General features: G+C 43.1%; 1 protein-coding gene across 2 annotated transcripts in view; it reads right to left on the reverse strand.

Annotated features, from left to right (window-relative positions):
* Nucleotides 1-16965, reverse strand: part of LOC126375235 (transcription termination factor 2) — a 37796-nt gene that overhangs the window by 13311 nt on the left and 7520 nt on the right. For both annotated transcript variants that reach the window (XM_050022138.1, XM_050022137.1), the window contains 13 exons: nucleotides 16279-16512; nucleotides 15617-15746; nucleotides 14278-14391; nucleotides 13125-13325; nucleotides 12504-12620; nucleotides 10651-10850; nucleotides 9613-9822; nucleotides 8979-9087; nucleotides 8328-8410; nucleotides 7285-7423; nucleotides 6267-6463; nucleotides 3895-4078; nucleotides 2784-2947 (listed from right to left, as the gene is read on the reverse strand). In XM_050022138.1, coding sequence (XP_049878095.1) covers nucleotides 2784-2947; nucleotides 3895-4078; nucleotides 6267-6463; nucleotides 7285-7423; nucleotides 8328-8410; nucleotides 8979-9087; nucleotides 9613-9822; nucleotides 10651-10850; nucleotides 12504-12620; nucleotides 13125-13325; nucleotides 14278-14391; nucleotides 15617-15746; nucleotides 16279-16512 — 2082 coding nt within the window. The remainder of the gene's footprint in view (nucleotides 1-2783; nucleotides 2948-3894; nucleotides 4079-6266; nucleotides 6464-7284; nucleotides 7424-8327; nucleotides 8411-8978; nucleotides 9088-9612; nucleotides 9823-10650; nucleotides 10851-12503; nucleotides 12621-13124; nucleotides 13326-14277; nucleotides 14392-15616; nucleotides 15747-16278; nucleotides 16513-16965) is intronic.

Consider the following 16965-nt stretch of genomic DNA (forward strand, 5'->3'; position numbering starts at 1 on the left):
GTCTGAGCCAGAGGCTTTTCGGGTATGAAGATTTTTAATGATATCTAGTACCTCTTCCTTAGTGACCTGTGGAAGAGAAGGATCGGTGGGAGGTACAGAAGCCCTACGCTGAACTTCAGAGTTCACCGTCGAGCGGTGCCTACGATCGATAGGGGGAATGCTGGGCGAACATTGGGCTTCGAGACTGTCGGTAAGGCATTCGGCTTTTTTGTCATCGTCAAAAGCGGGGGGTTGGTTAGGCCTATTGAGAGGTAAAACCGTATCCTTTTGAAGAGACCTAGACAGCTGCCAGATGGCCTGGTGGTGGAGCTCAATGCCGCTCAAAAGATTATCCCACCGATTCTGTCGCATGTCATTAATACGTTTTCTTACAGTATGCTGCTAGAGACGCAAATGACGGCGACATTCCTCGGTGCGATTGGAATCATATGCGCGGGTGGCTGCGTTTTTCTCCGTTGGCAGATCACGAATATCGGTAGGCAGTTTCCAGCGATATGGTCTTCCATCTCCGGAACCTGTTTTGAAGTTTCGTTCAAAACCGACCTCACGTGATCCGTGAGGGAGTTAATAGCTGTCGAGGCCTCCTCTAAGGAGGTTATTTGTACTGGGAACTTCAGGGCCAAGATCGTTGCTATTCCAGGTAAAGACCGTGTCTCCTGATATCACGCCATGATACTTCTTCTTAGTAGCGTAGCAAGGGGTATCAGGGTTTTCGTTATTTATACTAACAATTTGACCAACAAATATTTCTCCTTGAACTCAGTGAGTTTCGTTCCAATCCCGAAATCCACTTCCGTAACAATACCATACAACCGCCTAAAAAACCCCTGCCTAGTGTGGCTATGAATAAATTCCTTCCAAATATCTTGGAAGAGGCCCTTGCCCAGTACTGGGATCTATATGGACTAGTAAAGTAAGTACTCGTATGTAAGCATATCAAACAATAATATAATTTATAAATAAAAGCAACAAAACCCACTAAATTATTGAAATAAAAAAGAATGTCACGATCATGCATTATATGTCACAACCATGTGTTCAAAATGTCTACGGCTGTGACATTTTTATCATTACATGGTCGTGACAATTTGAAACGTGTTCGATATAACCCAAAAGCTATCCACGATACTGCAAATCTTAAGTAATTATTTTAAACTATACTGTATGACGTGCATATTATATTTCAAACAATAGTGTAACACTGATACTTAAGTTTAAAACTCTAACACGGCGTTGACGAGTTAAGGTTGTCCTTTTTTTAAAATGTAAAAGCAGATTGATTTTATACTGGTCTCAACGCTCTTAGCCATTTGCAATACTGACAAGAACATATTGTTGCCGTTCTAAAAAAACTTAGAAAGGGTTGCCAATGTCATAGATTTATTTCTACAGAGTATTGTAATTTTAAAGAGTCGCACACGGTTGTGACACAAAAACTGCTCACAAAATGTATGTTGTTCAAAATCATAAATAGTGTGCATTATTTATATATTTTGTTAAACAGTCTTATAGAACAAAGGTTCGTCTTGCATAGTTATTGTAATATTTCAAAAAATAACATGCCACATCTTCAGAAAAAATAATTTTATCTGCAATTCTGGCAATCTCACACGACACGTTCCGTGACATTTATGACTTCAAATTTTTTTTAATATAATATCTAATAATTTTATGGCAAAAATTATATCCGGACACGATACTAGAAGTAATTACCTAAGTAAAATAATTCAGGGGTCACTGATTTTCCTAAAAAACATATACAATTCTTACAACTCACAAAAAAAAACGTAAGAATAAGAATCACCCATATCGTCAGAATCTATAAAATGACCGTGACAAAATTTTATCACTTTGCGCATGTTAGCCCTACTGGATTGTTGAGGTTGGCTATCCACTCTTCTTCTACTATTGTGTGGGTTGTGAGGTGAATTGCCAACCTCATCAACCCTGGTGTCAGGGTTATTATTGAGCCGCCAAAGGCCCCTGACATGGCTCATGTAACGACTACTTACTCCACTCCACACTACAACCCATACTATAGAAGAAAATTAGCATATATTGGTAACAAAATAATAGAAAAATAATGATGCCTCCAGGTTCAGGTCTCGCCTGAGGACTTGACTCCAGTAGGGTCTGCATGACAACCGATAAACGCAGGGAATGCTATCTACGTTAGATAGTCGTCATATTGGTCAAAGCCCACGATGTGATTCGCGTCGCGCGCGGCGCGGTTTCCGTGCAGAGCCGGCAGGAAGGTTCTAGTCAACATCTTAGAATATATACAGGGTGTTGGTGACATCGTAACGAAAACTTTGAGGGATGATTCAGACCATGATTCTGAGTTGATATCAAGTGGAATTTTCCGTCGCAAAACTATGTAACGGAAAATAATTTAAAAAAGCACTTAAATTTTCATGAATTTTCCGACAGGAAAATCCACTTGATATCAACTCAGAATCATGGTCTGAATCATCCCCCTTAGTATTCGTTACGATGTCACCAACACCCTGTATAGTCCTCCTTGTCGTATCCGACAACGGCGACCTCAGTCTCTTCTCTCGTGCGCTCGAATGTGACTGGCAAAGCCAAACCTTGTTTTGAACACCCGGTCACATTGGAGGCAGAATAGCTGTCCATCCGAGTTGAAAGTGTAGTTACATATGGGTTTGGGACGATCCTTGCGTGTTTGGTGTTTTTCGTCAAACTTAAGAAGACATCAGAACTCAGCTCAAAATCGGTGCATTCCATGTGCGATATGTAGATTAACGTTGATCCCAACTCACGCGCACGTCACTTTTGGGGTCGTTGAGTTTGTCAATGAGCGGCGGCCGCGCCGGCACGGGCACGTTCCCGCTGAGCGTCACACTCTTCACCCCCGCCGCATGTAATTCCTTCTCCACCAGCCGGAGTACCGACGTCCATTGCGACACCACTACTGCTTTGTGATCTGCAACAATCATTTACAAAAATGTATATTTTATCCATTATTTTATTACAAACTACATATAAAAACGAGGACATAACTTCAGACCCAGAGTAAACCTGAAAAAAATAGGAAGGATTTATATTTTTTTTATTGTAAGTTCTCTCGATCTTCAAGTAGTGGCAAAAAGGTGTAGAGCTCATTTAGCTTAGTTTATAACATAAAACCGAGGAGCTCGGTGGCGCAGCGGTAAACGCGCTCGGTCTGCGATTGTTGAAGTTAAGCAACTTTCGCTAAGGCCGGTCATAGGATGGGTGACCACAAAAAAAATTTTCACCTCGAGCCCCTCCGTGCGTCGGAAGGCACGTTAAGCCGTTGGTCCCGGCGGCATTAGCAGTTGTTAATAACCATGGTTTAAGGCCCGATCTCCCTATCCATCCATAGGGTAGGCCCGTGCCCCAGCAGTGGGGACGTTAGTGGGCTGATGATGATAACATAACATAAACAGCCTATATGCGTGCCACTGGTGGGCATAGGCTTCCTCTCAATCAACCGGAGGCTTAGTTTATCTATGACAAAAATAATAATTTCGATCACCGAATGGTGTGGCTACACTTACGCCATCTATTGTCGCCGACCTAGGATCTATTGTCCCTTAAACACAAGTCTTCTTATCGTGTGGGTTGTGAGGTGGAATACCAGCCTCATCAACCCTAGTGTCAGGGTTATTATTGAGCCGCCATAGGCCCCTGACATGACTCATATAACGACTACGTACTTACATCAGTAACTAGCAACCGGGACCAATGGCCAATCATATGATCAGCCTGTAATGTCCTAACCAAATTAGGGATCACAAAGTGATTTTTGTGATTTGTCCCCATCGGGATTCGAACCCGGTTCCCGGATCGTGAGCACAACGCTCAACTACTGAACCACAGAGGTCGTTAAACACAAGTGGGTGTTTATACCTTTGTGTACGAACACGTTCTGGTGCAGGCAGTCCATGACGGCCCGTATCTTGGAGGACTGCCGGCTGAGGGCGAACACCGGGTTGTTGGGGGACAGCACGGAGCGGATGGCCTCCGCGACCGTGGTGCCTTCCTGCTCTGGGCCCTCCTCTTCCTCCTGTTCCTCCTCACGCTTGCCGCCGCTCTGGGGGAGTGACTTAAATTATTTATAAATTCTTTCTAAACTATACTCTACTGTAATCCACATAACATAAGCGACTATATCCCAATTGGAGTAGTCAGAGGTACAACCATCGCAAGATGAACTAAGTACCCACAACTCACCGCGCTTTCCGTTGGTCCCGGTTACTAAGTACTGGTGTAAGGATGTAGTCGTTACTTGAGTCATGTCAGGGGCCTTTGGTGGCTCAATTATAACCCTGACACCAGGTTGGATGAGGTTGGTCACCCACCTCACAACCCACACGCGAGAAGGACCGAGCTTTCTGTTAGACCAACGTGATAGGTGGTGAGCCGTATCATCGTCTATAATGGTCGCGCCTTTTTGTTGTGACTTATTGTAGATTTGCCGCAGATGGCTTTAACTACTCGGTCGGACAAATGGGGAGCGCTGAAGGCTCTCACCCGGTACAACGTTTAAGACAACAGGCCTGAGGGTGCCCAGTTGGGCGCGAACCTCGGGTCAGGGCGTCGTCTGAGAGGAAAAATATTTGAAGGAATTAATCGACCCTAGTGGGTCGATAGCGATAATGGTCGCGCCGACTGTGTGCGATATCACTGTAGAAAACAGAGTTGGCCAGAATGACAAGTCACCACGACGCGATAAATACCGTAGTTTTCGACCAATTCGCGCAATGAATTGTATCTCGTATTGGTCTAAGTCCGCGATACCCCTTACCCTTACCTTGCATGTACATAAGAGATGCCTGCATTTTTGAAAGCATCATTTCATAAAGCGTAGGGAAGTAAGTGAAAGACAACTTAGAAGACAGTACGCGAGAATGCTATAACAGCCTCCTTGCGGTGCCTATATTTATAAAAAAAATGGTCATAATTCTAAACAATTTAATTGAAAAATTAAAGGAAATATATAAGAATTTAAGCATGATTTAACTAAATGGTTATGACATATGTGTTTTTATAGTGTCAACGAATTCTTTGACTATAGGAATAATAATATAATTATATAAATATTTGAACACCTTAGACCGAGAAGGACTTACATTGACCAAATTGGAGATGTCCTTAGAAAAGGTTTAATACGATCTACTCTGAACCGGCGTGCGTGTATGAAGCGATTGATGAATGTGGAGGAAGCAAGAGAAGTGTGTCAGGATCGAAGCAAATGGATTTCTAGTCTCTGCTTACCCCGGTGGGAAATAGGCGTGTGTTTATGTATGTATGTATGTATCATGATTTACCACCAATTTATGAGTGTACCACATGTCACCATACGGTTCATCATAATCGGATTATTTCCGGCTCAAAAAGTATCTCTGCCCATTCCGTTAGGCACCACAGGCGTGGGTTTATAAGTAAGTATTTAAAAGCAGGTAATCCAAACACACCGGGGGTGTAAGTACATTCTACTGTGACATAATACGTAAAGCATCGTGTTTTAGTGTAGAGACGCGTGTATTCATTCATGGTGTCAGTAAAGTGTAATCATCACTCCGGTAGTTTCCAGCAGTGATGATGGTGAGATTTATCTGCCTGGTTATCACCATCATCATTCTCAGCTTGCAAGTTAGCTAATACTAACAGATTTCATCTTTCCAACTCATTATATCCATAAAACTGTATACTATTAGGCAAATACTTTAGATTTTTTATTGACCTTTTTATTGCATTGGAGATGACCTTAGAAAAGGGTCAGTACTCTGAACCGGCGTGCATGTATGAAACAATTGATGTGTGTGGAGGAAGCAAGAGAAGTGTGTCAGGATCGAAGCAAATGGAATTCTAGTTTCTGCTTACCCCGGTGGGAAATAGGCGTGAGTTTATGTATGTATGTGTATGTATGTTGAAACATTAGGTATAGGTTAAATACATGCACTGTTTTACTTAGAATAGGATCTTTAACTTTGTGTTCTTGTAAGTAAATAAATCATTCATTCAGATTATGATTACAACTCGCGCCATTCGCGATAGCGCAATCCGTTAAGGTCCCACATACGACAACTTACGCAAGCAGATAATCTAGACGCTTCTAGTCACAGCTTATTCGTTAAATTCTGATTAGTGGTTTAGAAGTTATACAGATGTGCATACACACATACATACATGCATAGCGGTCAAACACCCTCCTTTTGCTTAGCCACAGTCGGGTAAAAGCAGCTTTCACCTTAAATAAGATCAAATGACTAAGTTACCTTCCTCTTGCTGCGCGAGTCTTCTAGCGACAGCTTGTTGAGTTCAGCCAGGAGGTCCTGCCCACCCTCGTCGGGCGCGATGGCGTCGCTGGCGGTGTCCTCGTCCAACATGGCCGCTATCAGCCCGCAGTGGCAGCACACTTGACGCAGGCGCAGTAGCAGCACTAAGATCTCGTGGGACTTTACTGGTTTTGCCCCTGCAATTTTCAAATTACGTTTCACTATAAGCACACATACAAACAACCTCGCCCGGACACTTCATACAAACAACCTCGTTTTACACATTCACGTTATATTATCGCGTACTCAGCGGTGAAGGAAAACATCGTGCATTTCGTAGGTAGAATCAGAGTCATTTATTCAACGTAATTGTCATAGATAAACTTGTTCAAGGTCAATTTAACAAAAAATTTTGAATCTACGTCGTTTCGCAAGGTGTTATGGCTGAGGAAAAGAAATGTCAAGAAACTGCAACAGCAACACATCTTTTATATCAATGTAGATACATTACAAATTATTTTATAACTAGAGAAACACATTTAATATCAGGCTTTTTTTGCCATTTAGGTAATCATTAGGTAATCTTATAGTAAGCTTTTTTACATAAAGTATAGTAGGTATGTGACCTAACCTGTATTAGTAGCTTTTTTTTGTTTTTTTTTACTTATAGTAGATTTTCCGCAGATGGCATTAACTACTACGAGCACCGAAGGCTCTTGCCCGGTACAACGTTTAGGACAACAGGCCTGAGGGTGCCCAGTTGACCGCGAACCTCGGCTCAGGGCGTTGTCTGAGAGGAGAAATATTTGAAAGAATTAATCGACCCTAGTGGGTCGATAGCGATAAGCGCTGATTGAGGGAAATCGTCGACAATGGGTCGATATCGGGGTCCTGAAGTGTTTGGTGTCGCAAGCTGATTTGCTGCCTCTGTGGCTAGAGCAATCGGGTCGTTGGGATCGTATATTACGTCCTTCGTGTATTGGTAGCTAATGTATTACATTATTTAGTGTACTCATACCCTGTAGCGCGATCATCTTCTTGTGCATCTTGGCGTAGGCTGAGTCCACGTTAGGGGGAGGGGCTCCTAAGGAGTCAGCCGCCTTCTCCGCGCGCTGGTGCAGGAACTGCGCGAACAGCGTCTTGGAGAACACCAGCACCTTAAAGACAATACCGTAAGTAAACATGGCTTATGGCAGTAACTTAACAAGTCTATCGAAAATCAACTTCATTTTTCGTATGATCCGTGTTTCGGGAGGCACGGTAAGTGCGTAGTCGTTACATGAGTCACGCTTGAGCTATTTCAGGGGCCTTTGGCGGGTCAATAATAACGCTGACACCAGGGTTTGGGATGACCAACCTCATCAACCCACACGATACAAATCAGAATCATTTATTCAACGTAATTATCATGGATAAACTTGTTGAAGGAAAATTTTACATTTTTGAATCTACGTCATTTCAAGGTGTTATGGCTGAGGAGAAGAAATAACAAGAAACTGCAACAGCAACACATCTTTTAAGTCAATGTAGGTATACAAGAGTGTAGAAGATTGTGTAAACACGACATAAACTAGTGGAAAGATAGTTAGGTAACCATAGCAACTAGGTAACGATATCAGAGACAACTTACCACAGACTAATCAGTGTTGCTATATTACAATATGTACATTTGAAGAGCTCGGTGGCGCAGCGGTAAACGCGCTCGGTCTGCGATTGTTGAAGTAAAGCAACTTTCGCAGAGGCCAGTCATAGGATGGGTGACCACAAAAAAAAAAGTTTTCACCTCGAGCTCCTCCGTGCTTCGGAAGGCACGTTAAGCCGTTGGTCCCGGCTGCATTAGCAGTCGTTAATAACCACCAATCCGCACTGGGCCCGCGTGGCGGTTTAAGGCCCGATCTCCCTATCCATCCATAGGGAAGGCCCGTGCCCCAGCAGTGGGGACGTTAATGGGCTGGTGATGATGATGACATTTCGCGGAAACGCCGCGACAAAAAATATTTTCTCTCTCTCTCTATCTCTGTCTTGTCTTCTCAATGGATAATCTATTTATGATGGATTTACCTTCTGATAGACGTTCATCTCGTCCTTGGTGAGCGTGACCTCTTTGAGGTGCGCAGTGCGCTCGGGCAGGCAGTCCAGCTGACCTGTAGATATGATCCACTTGTAAAATCTGTCATAGCCCACGCTTACAGAGATATTACATCTATCCAACATTCCTCAATCATGATTTAGGATTAAAACAAAAATCGACCTTATTGTTACTGCACTGCGATCGTTATTTGAATACCGTGGGAATACCTTGGTAAAACCACTATCACACCATAGACAAAATTATAACCGACGAAGATTAGAAAAATCAACCTTATTATTACTACACTACGATCGTTATTTGTAGGGTCGTGTGCTGATTGATGAAATACAGTGGTAATACCATGGTAAAACCACTATCAGACCATAGAAAAAATTATAACCGACGAAGATTAGAAAAATTGTCCGTATTAATATTGCATTGTGATCTTTATTTGTAGGGTCGTATGCTGATTGATTCCGTCGGCACTAAGTAGAGTCGTATGCTGATTGACGGGCAATAATTTTGTACCATACTTTTGCGACGGAAAATTCCACTTAATATCAACTCATCTGGTGATGTGAATCATCCCTCAAAGTTTTCGTTACGATGTCACTTACACCCAATATAGGCTGTTTATGTACCTTTCTGCTGCAGCTGCAGTTTGGTGCGCCGGAGCAGGATGCAGCGCATGATCGTGCTGAGCCGCTCCTGGCCGCCCATGCTCTTGTTGTCGATCCACTTCTTCCACATCTAAAACAACGTGGCAATGACACTTTATGCAGCCCACCCAACGAACACCCAAAACTGCCAAATAGGGATGTAAGGTGGAGTGTTAGAGGAGACGAAGGAAAGCCATTGAAGTTCAATAGGCTACTTGACAACTTGGTCAAATGAGATACTTTTTACGAAACGTCAAAACGAATCTTTTCTTTGGAATTAGACTGTCCTGTGACGTCATTAATAAAAGCGGTCAAACGCCGTATTCAACAACTAAAAAGTAACTGATTCGACTAGTTGGAAACTATAGACTATTACCATAGAATAAGGAATAATACTTCGTATAGAACGGCAACTCTCCGCTCCCCACCAGCCTTGAATTTAGTCTTGAATTGTATGGCGTCAGATGTCACACACACAGGTGCGCGTGTACGATAATGTTAATGTGTCGTGTCTGTGTAAAATGAGGTTGTTAGTATGAAGTGTCCGGAGTGTGCTATTATAACTATTAGTTACCAGGTTGGCACACGCGCGGTTTGAGTTGGGTAAGATACTTACGGTAAGATCGTCAAACGGCGTGCACCGGAGAAATTTGAGGAGGGCGAACAAATCCAGGTCCTTGTTCTGTACCGGCGTGCCGGTGAGGGTCCAGCGCCTCTTGCCGCGCAGCGCCGTCACGGCGGCCGACGTCGCGGACTTGTGGTTGCGGACGATGTGGGCTTCGTCCAGAATCACGCGGCGCCAGAGCACCTTCATTAGGACGCCGTTCTGGAAAAGGGAACTGCTTGTTCATAGAGGCGGTTGAGAGAGGGTTCTGGGGCATGCAGGTACCGGTTTGGGTGCTGGGGTTTAAGGTCGCGGATGCGGGTGTTGGAACAGTGGATATTGGAGGGGGTTAGTTTTAAAGACCTGGTTACTGAGGAAATAATTCTAGTTAAAGAGTTCTTTAGCTACTTATCGAACAAAATGTTGATGGAGGAGAGTCCAGTAGTCGGACGTATATAGGCTGTTCGTGTTGTTACTAGCTCAAATTTTAAGTAAAGAAAGTAAAAGTATGTTTTTTGTAGAATTCAAATTCAGAAGACTGTTGGCAACATTAAACTTATATTTTTAGTACTGTGACAACTTTTGTCGCATAACTTCCGATAACTCTTGTGCTCCATTGAACTACTGAATCCTACTGTTTGTACGAATTTAAATTAAATTCAATGAGTTTTGGCACTCTGGACGTTTTCATCTGTCAACCTCATCTTCAAAATTCAAAAATATTTATTCTTCAAAATTGGCTTACATAGTTAGCGCTTTTTGAACGTCATATTATGTAACTAGCTATAAAACTACAACCACATCGGAAGCTGTATCGCTGAGGGAAAGACGTGGCCATAAAACCTCCCAGCACGGGTCCTACTCCTACTGTTTCATGTTTTCCTTTCTTTTTAGTCCAGTTTGTATTACATATAAACTTAAATACGACCTTCGGACCAGCCCTCGAAGACGGCGCATGTATAAAGACGGTCGAACAGCATGTTAGGAACGGCGGGGCATTAGCAGGGTTTGCAAGAGTCTGCGAAGGTTGTCATTGTCAGTGAGCATTACCTTCTCGTTGTCCCTCTGCAGGATGTTGTAGGTAGTGAGCACGAGGTCGTGCGCGGCCAGGCGGTGCGGCTGCGTGGCGCGCGCGGCGCCGTGGTGCAGGCACACGGAGGCCGCGTGCGGCACGCAGTGCTTGCCCACCTCGCCGCCCCACTGCTGCATCAGCGACGCCGGGCACACCACCAGCGTGCCGCCGCGCGCCACTGCAACCGACACTGTACTTGTACCACACGTAGGGATCGAGTGCCGCCGGCAAAGATAAACCCGTGCTGCCCAGTTGGAAGAAAACTTAGCCCCTCACTGTGAAGTCGCAGGATCGAATCCCACGGGCCTAAACCAACGATTTTCAAATATGTTTTAGGAATTCATGTTAAAATCATGTGGGGAGCCAGTTCGAACAACGGTGTTCACTAATGAGTTATTAATTTATCTTAAGTGCAATTTTACGAGAGTTGCCTCGTAGCTAATTTATTGAATTTTTTTTTTATTATTTTTCTTAAATAATGTGATACATTAATTGTGCTCCTACTTACAAATTACTATTAGATATAAGTTCATATTATTAATAGAAACTCTTTCCTGCAGAACTGTTTAAACAGTTTTGCAGAGCATTGACAAATTGTATTATTTAGTATTAAGATTTAATAAACAAATAAATTATAGACGCGATACGGCTCACCACATATCACGTTGGTCTAATAGAAAATCGGTGTGGTACGTGTCTCGAAGTTATCAGTTCTCGAATTTAGATAATCGAATTCATAATAATATTTAAATGCATCTTATCGATTTTATTTCTAGTCGAGTGAGTAATTGATTTGTAGCTTATGACTTTTTTTCGAATGGAAGTGTGTTTAGTATAAAGGGCGTAATTTTCACATTCAAACATGTACAATCAAAGAGCAAAAGTGCAGTCACTGAGCCCAGCGAATTATTTGTAAACAGTGGTGAAATTATGAACCATTAGTTGTCATAATTATAAAATTTATGTTTTTGTAGGTATTTTTGGTGTATTACAGAAACGACGGGTGACCAGGAGGTCTGAAGTGCAACCAGTTAATTTATTACTTTTTCTACTCCTCTACTTTAATCTGGCATTTAAATAACCAAAAAGTCTAATATAAGTACATACATAATTAAACTCTTTGAAAAAGTGTACGCTCTATGGCCTATAAAAGCATTGTTTACAAAGTGTAACTGTACTATAATGTCGCCAAAAAGCATTGTTGTTGTTTTTTTTTTGACCTGGAAACTGGCACCTTTACTTTGTTTGGTGCCATAGATATACTATAAAAAAAAGTATACATTTGCCGCCATTTTCCCGCGCGTTGGAAAATAAATTGGAAAATTTTTGTGTTTCGTTTAAAATTACGTCGTCGTAGAAAAAGTATTGTATGCAACGTTGTATAACTAGGTCAAAAAATGCTCGTGGCGTCTCTTATTGCGATGTTCGCCAAGGCTCACATCGCAACTCACGCCACTCGCATTTTTTGACCCTTCTTATACAACTGTTGCATAAAATACTATTATTGGGGGGTTTAAAGCAATCCACCTAAAAAAGCAATATTGCTATTTCAAATGTCAAGTGGTGTACGTCAGGAAACATGTCAGGGAGAATGAACTGACCAAGCTGAACGGGCTTAAAGAAGACCTGCAGAATATTAAAGTGACATTTATGAAGTTAAAGCTGCCTATTTCACCCATCAGGGGGGTTAAAATGGCCACATCGAAGTAATTCATCTAAAAAAGCAATACTGCTATTTGACATTTGCTTGCATTGCGCACTTACTTTTATGATTGGACCCCCTGATTGGACCTTTGCACCTTATCGTACATATTATATATCTATCACTCACACTTGCCAGTACTCTTGCCGTCGTAGTCGTCCTCGTCGTCCTCCCCGGCGCGCGACTCCTTGTCGCTGACGATCAGGGAGATCATCGTGATCGTCTTGCCCAGGCCCATGTCGTCCGCTGGTCATAAAACCATAATTAAATAACCTTATTAATTAAACTGTCTTCGTGGTCCAGTGGTTGAGCGTTGGGCTCACGATCCGGAGGTCCCGGGTTCGATTCCCGGTGGGAATAAATAACAAAAATCACTTTGTGCTGCCTAGTTTGGGTCAGAATTTTTTCGATTTTATTTTCTCTTTATGTATGTTATGATGTGGTCTGACCCTTGCCCAGGGATATGGGTAAAGTCCTCAACGGTTGCAGAAGCGGAGATGGGAGCCATTGGTACGGCACTGCAGGACGGAAGGGGCAAGTCACAAGGACTGTAACCTGGAACCTGACATAGAGCAGCAGTAACTGTCAGTACTATTCAGAGGCGGAAGACAGCAGTCCTAGTGCGGCTTTGAAATAAATTACTCTGGGCGCCATTCCAATCGTCAAACAGCTGCCCTACTTTTCCCTAAAATGTAGCATAGAGAATGCTATGCGTGGCTCTTAAATTAGTGGTGGTGGATGCGGCCTCACCGAGGATCCCGCCGGCGGGCCGCTGCGTCTCCCGCCAGCGCAGCCAGGCCAGCGCGTGCAGCTGGTGCGGCATGAGCGCCGAGCGCAGGCCGCGCGGCGGCTGCGCCTGCGCCCCCTCCCCCGGCCGCGACGCCAGCGACTCGTGCAGGTCGCGCAGCCGCTCCAGGATCAGGTTGCGCTCCGCCATGTGCGTCGCCATCGCTGGAGGACACCATATTATGTTATACCATTGCAATATTGCCATTTGACATTTGTTTGCATTGCGCACTTTTATATGCGCAGATCAAATTACAATGTTGCTGTTCTAGATGAATTGTTTCGATGTGGCCATTTTAACCCCCCAGGTCTAATTGTTTCAGGTCCTTTTGGACCGTTAACCATGTGGCGGGGGGGAGGGGGGGTCTTCCACGCCCTCTATGTATAATTTTTGGTTTAAATAAATTTAAAAAAATAAAAGTTTAGTGTCGGCCTCTCGATTTGGACGTCGGTTCGGTTCCCAGTGGGGATCATCATCATCCTTTATCCCACTCTATGTGGGATCGGCACAACAGGCATCCTTTCCTCCATTCCTCTCTGTCTGTGAGAAAACGTCTCAGTACTCACACTTTTCACACACATATCCTTCCCAGTGGGGATATATCACAAAAACCACTTAGAGATCCCTAGTTCGATCAGGTCATTGCAGGCTGATCACCCCATTGCCCGATAAGTAAGATGATTCATGCTTCGTGGGCATGTTGAGCAATCAGCTGGTTAGAAGTTTGTAGTCGTTACACGAGTCATGTCAGGGGCCTTTCGCCCAACATTTTCCACAAACAAATATATTTTTTTTTCACGATCACGATCTAGAGGTCCGGGTTCAATACCCGATGGGGACATTGTCGAAATCACTTTGTGAGATTTTCCTTTTGTTTGGTAAGGACTTTTCAGGCTTGAATCACCTGATTGTCCAAAAAAATAAGATGATTCCGTGCTTCGGAAGGCACGTTAAGCCGCCACCTTGAAACAAACACGAACACCTTCACAAACCCGCACTGGAACACCGTGGTAGAGTATGCTTCATAGCCCCTCCAGTTGCTTGAGGGGAGGCCTATGCCCAGCAGCTTAGGCCGTTGTATGTTATGTTGCCATTGGCAAACCAGTCACTACTCACCCTGCTTGCCGAAGAGGCGCGGCTGCACCTGGTTGCTGGCTTGCTGCAACTCTTCCCAGCTCAGACCCTCCCGGTTGAGCCCATCACGGGACATCTCCTCCATGGACGGATTCTCTGCAACATTAGCAAAAAATAATTAGAAAACCACAGAAAAAAATATTAGTGGTCCATGGTTGAGCGTTGTGCTCACGATCCAAAGGTCCCAGGTTCGAATCCCGGAGGAGACATATCACAAAAACCCACTTCGTGATCCCTAGTTTGGTTAGGACATCACAGGCTGATCACCTAATTGTCCAAAAGTAAGATGATCCGTGCTTCGGAAAGCACGTTAAGCCATTGGTCCCCGTTACTGTTTACTTATGTAAGTACGTAGTCATTACATGAGTCATGTCAGGGGCTTATGGCGGCTCAATAATAACCCTGACACCAGGTTTGATGGGGTTGGTAAACCACCTCACAACCCACACGATAGAAGAAGCTGACAACGCCCTTTTCTCTTATTTTCTTAGAAGAAGATGACCCTGTAAGTGATAGGGCTCTAGTCTCCAATACTGACAGGGTTGCTGAGGTTGGCCATCCTGCTTACAGCCCATACGATAGAAGAGAAGTCATCTTTCGTGTCCTCTTTGACCATTCTCCTTTATATACATTTCTCCATTCCTTAAAAGTTACTCTTCCTACTTCCATCCCTGTTCTGTTGCACAGTATGAATCCAGATATATACAAATATTTATCTATATGTATTATTAATAATGACCTTAAACTATAAATTGCCCCGATTCCTGCAGACACCGCCTAATTTTATTTTAAGTTATATCCGTCTGTTTCATATCCGTCGAAAAGGAAAGGGACGGATGATTCACAGCTCTTAATTTTAGGAAGAATGAGTAAATGAATGATTAAACCGAACGAATCAAAAAGGTACGTCACTGGTATGCAATCTGTTTGACATGCTGTCTACTAACTGTATCGGGTTATTGACTGATGTAAAATTTTTAGACGGTTGTTTTAGATTTGTGCTTAAAATTGACGTGTGTTCCATAAATTTTATGCTTGTCGATTACCCGTCCCTTACCTTTCCTTTTCGGCGGATAAGAAAATGACAGATATAACTTAAAATAAAATTAGATGGTATTTACAGGAATTAGCACCACTATGTCAATTATTTTATTCTAATTATTTATACAGAATTCCCGGCATATTTATTTTATCCATCACCTTTCTAATCCTTTTCCAAATTCCGTTCCTTGTTTTTCCTACTAATCCGTTTCCGCAACTTTGTTTATGGCAAATGCGCAAGCCGCGCGAAGCCAAAATCTAAAAAAAAAAGAGGAGTCACCTGGCTCGACTACCATGTTGGCGACCTTGTCTCCCTGTTCGCGCACGGCTCGCTCCAATCCCGTCAGTCGATCTATCAGTCGCGCGCCGCCGTCTGGTAAAGTCTCCATGTCCATATTTTCCAGGAGATACTAAAACAAACAGCATATAATAAAGCTACGAGTAACAGCCTGCGTGGTCTAGTGGTTAGAGCGCCGGGCTCGCGATCCGGAGGTCCAGGTTCCATTCCCGATGAGGAAATTGTCGAAATCACTTTGTAATTGTGAGGCTATCCTTTGGCTATGACATTCCTGTAGACACCAACTTAACTTTAACATACATACTTATCTCCTTAATTCTTTCCTATCTTTAGGGAATAAACTTAACACTATGATTTTGCAGTTAGATGCTGCGCAAAGGGTTATAGTGTAAAAATATAACCAAAATAATATGCTTGTTTAAAATATGTATGGGGAACTGTCAAAATTTAAGAACACTCAACAGTAGAAACCTGGGGGTTAAAATGGCCACATCGAAGCAATTCATTTAAAAAAGCAATATTGCAATTTAACATTCGAGCATATAAAATCAAATAGCAATATTGCTTGTTAGATGAATTGTTTCTATGTGACCTTTTTAACCCCCGGATGATGAAATAGGCAGTTTTAACTTCATAAATGTCACCTTAATATTCTGCAGGTCTTCTTTAAGCCCGTTCAGCTTGGTCAGTTCATTCTCCCTGACATGTTTCCTGACGTACACCACTTGGTTGGGGTAGCTGGGCGGCACCAGGTACGGCCTCATGGTCCCGTCGTTTCTGGACGTGGACTCCTCGGCCTTCGGTGACTTCCTTGTTGATGGAGACTTCTTGATGGATGGCGACTTTTTCAGTGACGGTGATTTTTTGTCGGGCTTCAGCTAGAAACACGTCATCAATGAACATTGTCAAACGACTGTGATGGACAGTCATGAGCAATATAATGTACCCACTTTAGGACTTTGTCGCACTAACATATTTGACATTTAGTGAGACTTACAGTTCAATTTGTCAAAAAAGTTGACGTGACATGGTACCAAAGTGTATACATATTAATGTTCGTGACCGGACTTATTATTCGTCGGCTTATAGTGAAAACCATGCAAGCGCCATTTTGAAAAATCACATTCAGATGTGATTTTTACCCGACTGCCGAAGGAAGAGGGTAATGTTAGAGTGCATGTATGTCTGTTTTTGCCTATCTGTAGCCGAAAAGGTTTGATGTTTTTTTTTGTTATTAAAACCTTGCTATAGACAAGCTAGTTTCAATCCTGCCCTCGCGGCATGGCAAATCAAATCAAATCAATTTACTTGCGAGAACACATGAAATACAA

Source organism: Pectinophora gossypiella, chromosome 18 (genome assembly GCF_024362695.1).
Source record: "Pectinophora gossypiella chromosome 18, ilPecGoss1.1, whole genome shotgun sequence".
Classification (NCBI taxonomy): domain Eukaryota; kingdom Metazoa; phylum Arthropoda; class Insecta; order Lepidoptera; family Gelechiidae; genus Pectinophora; species Pectinophora gossypiella.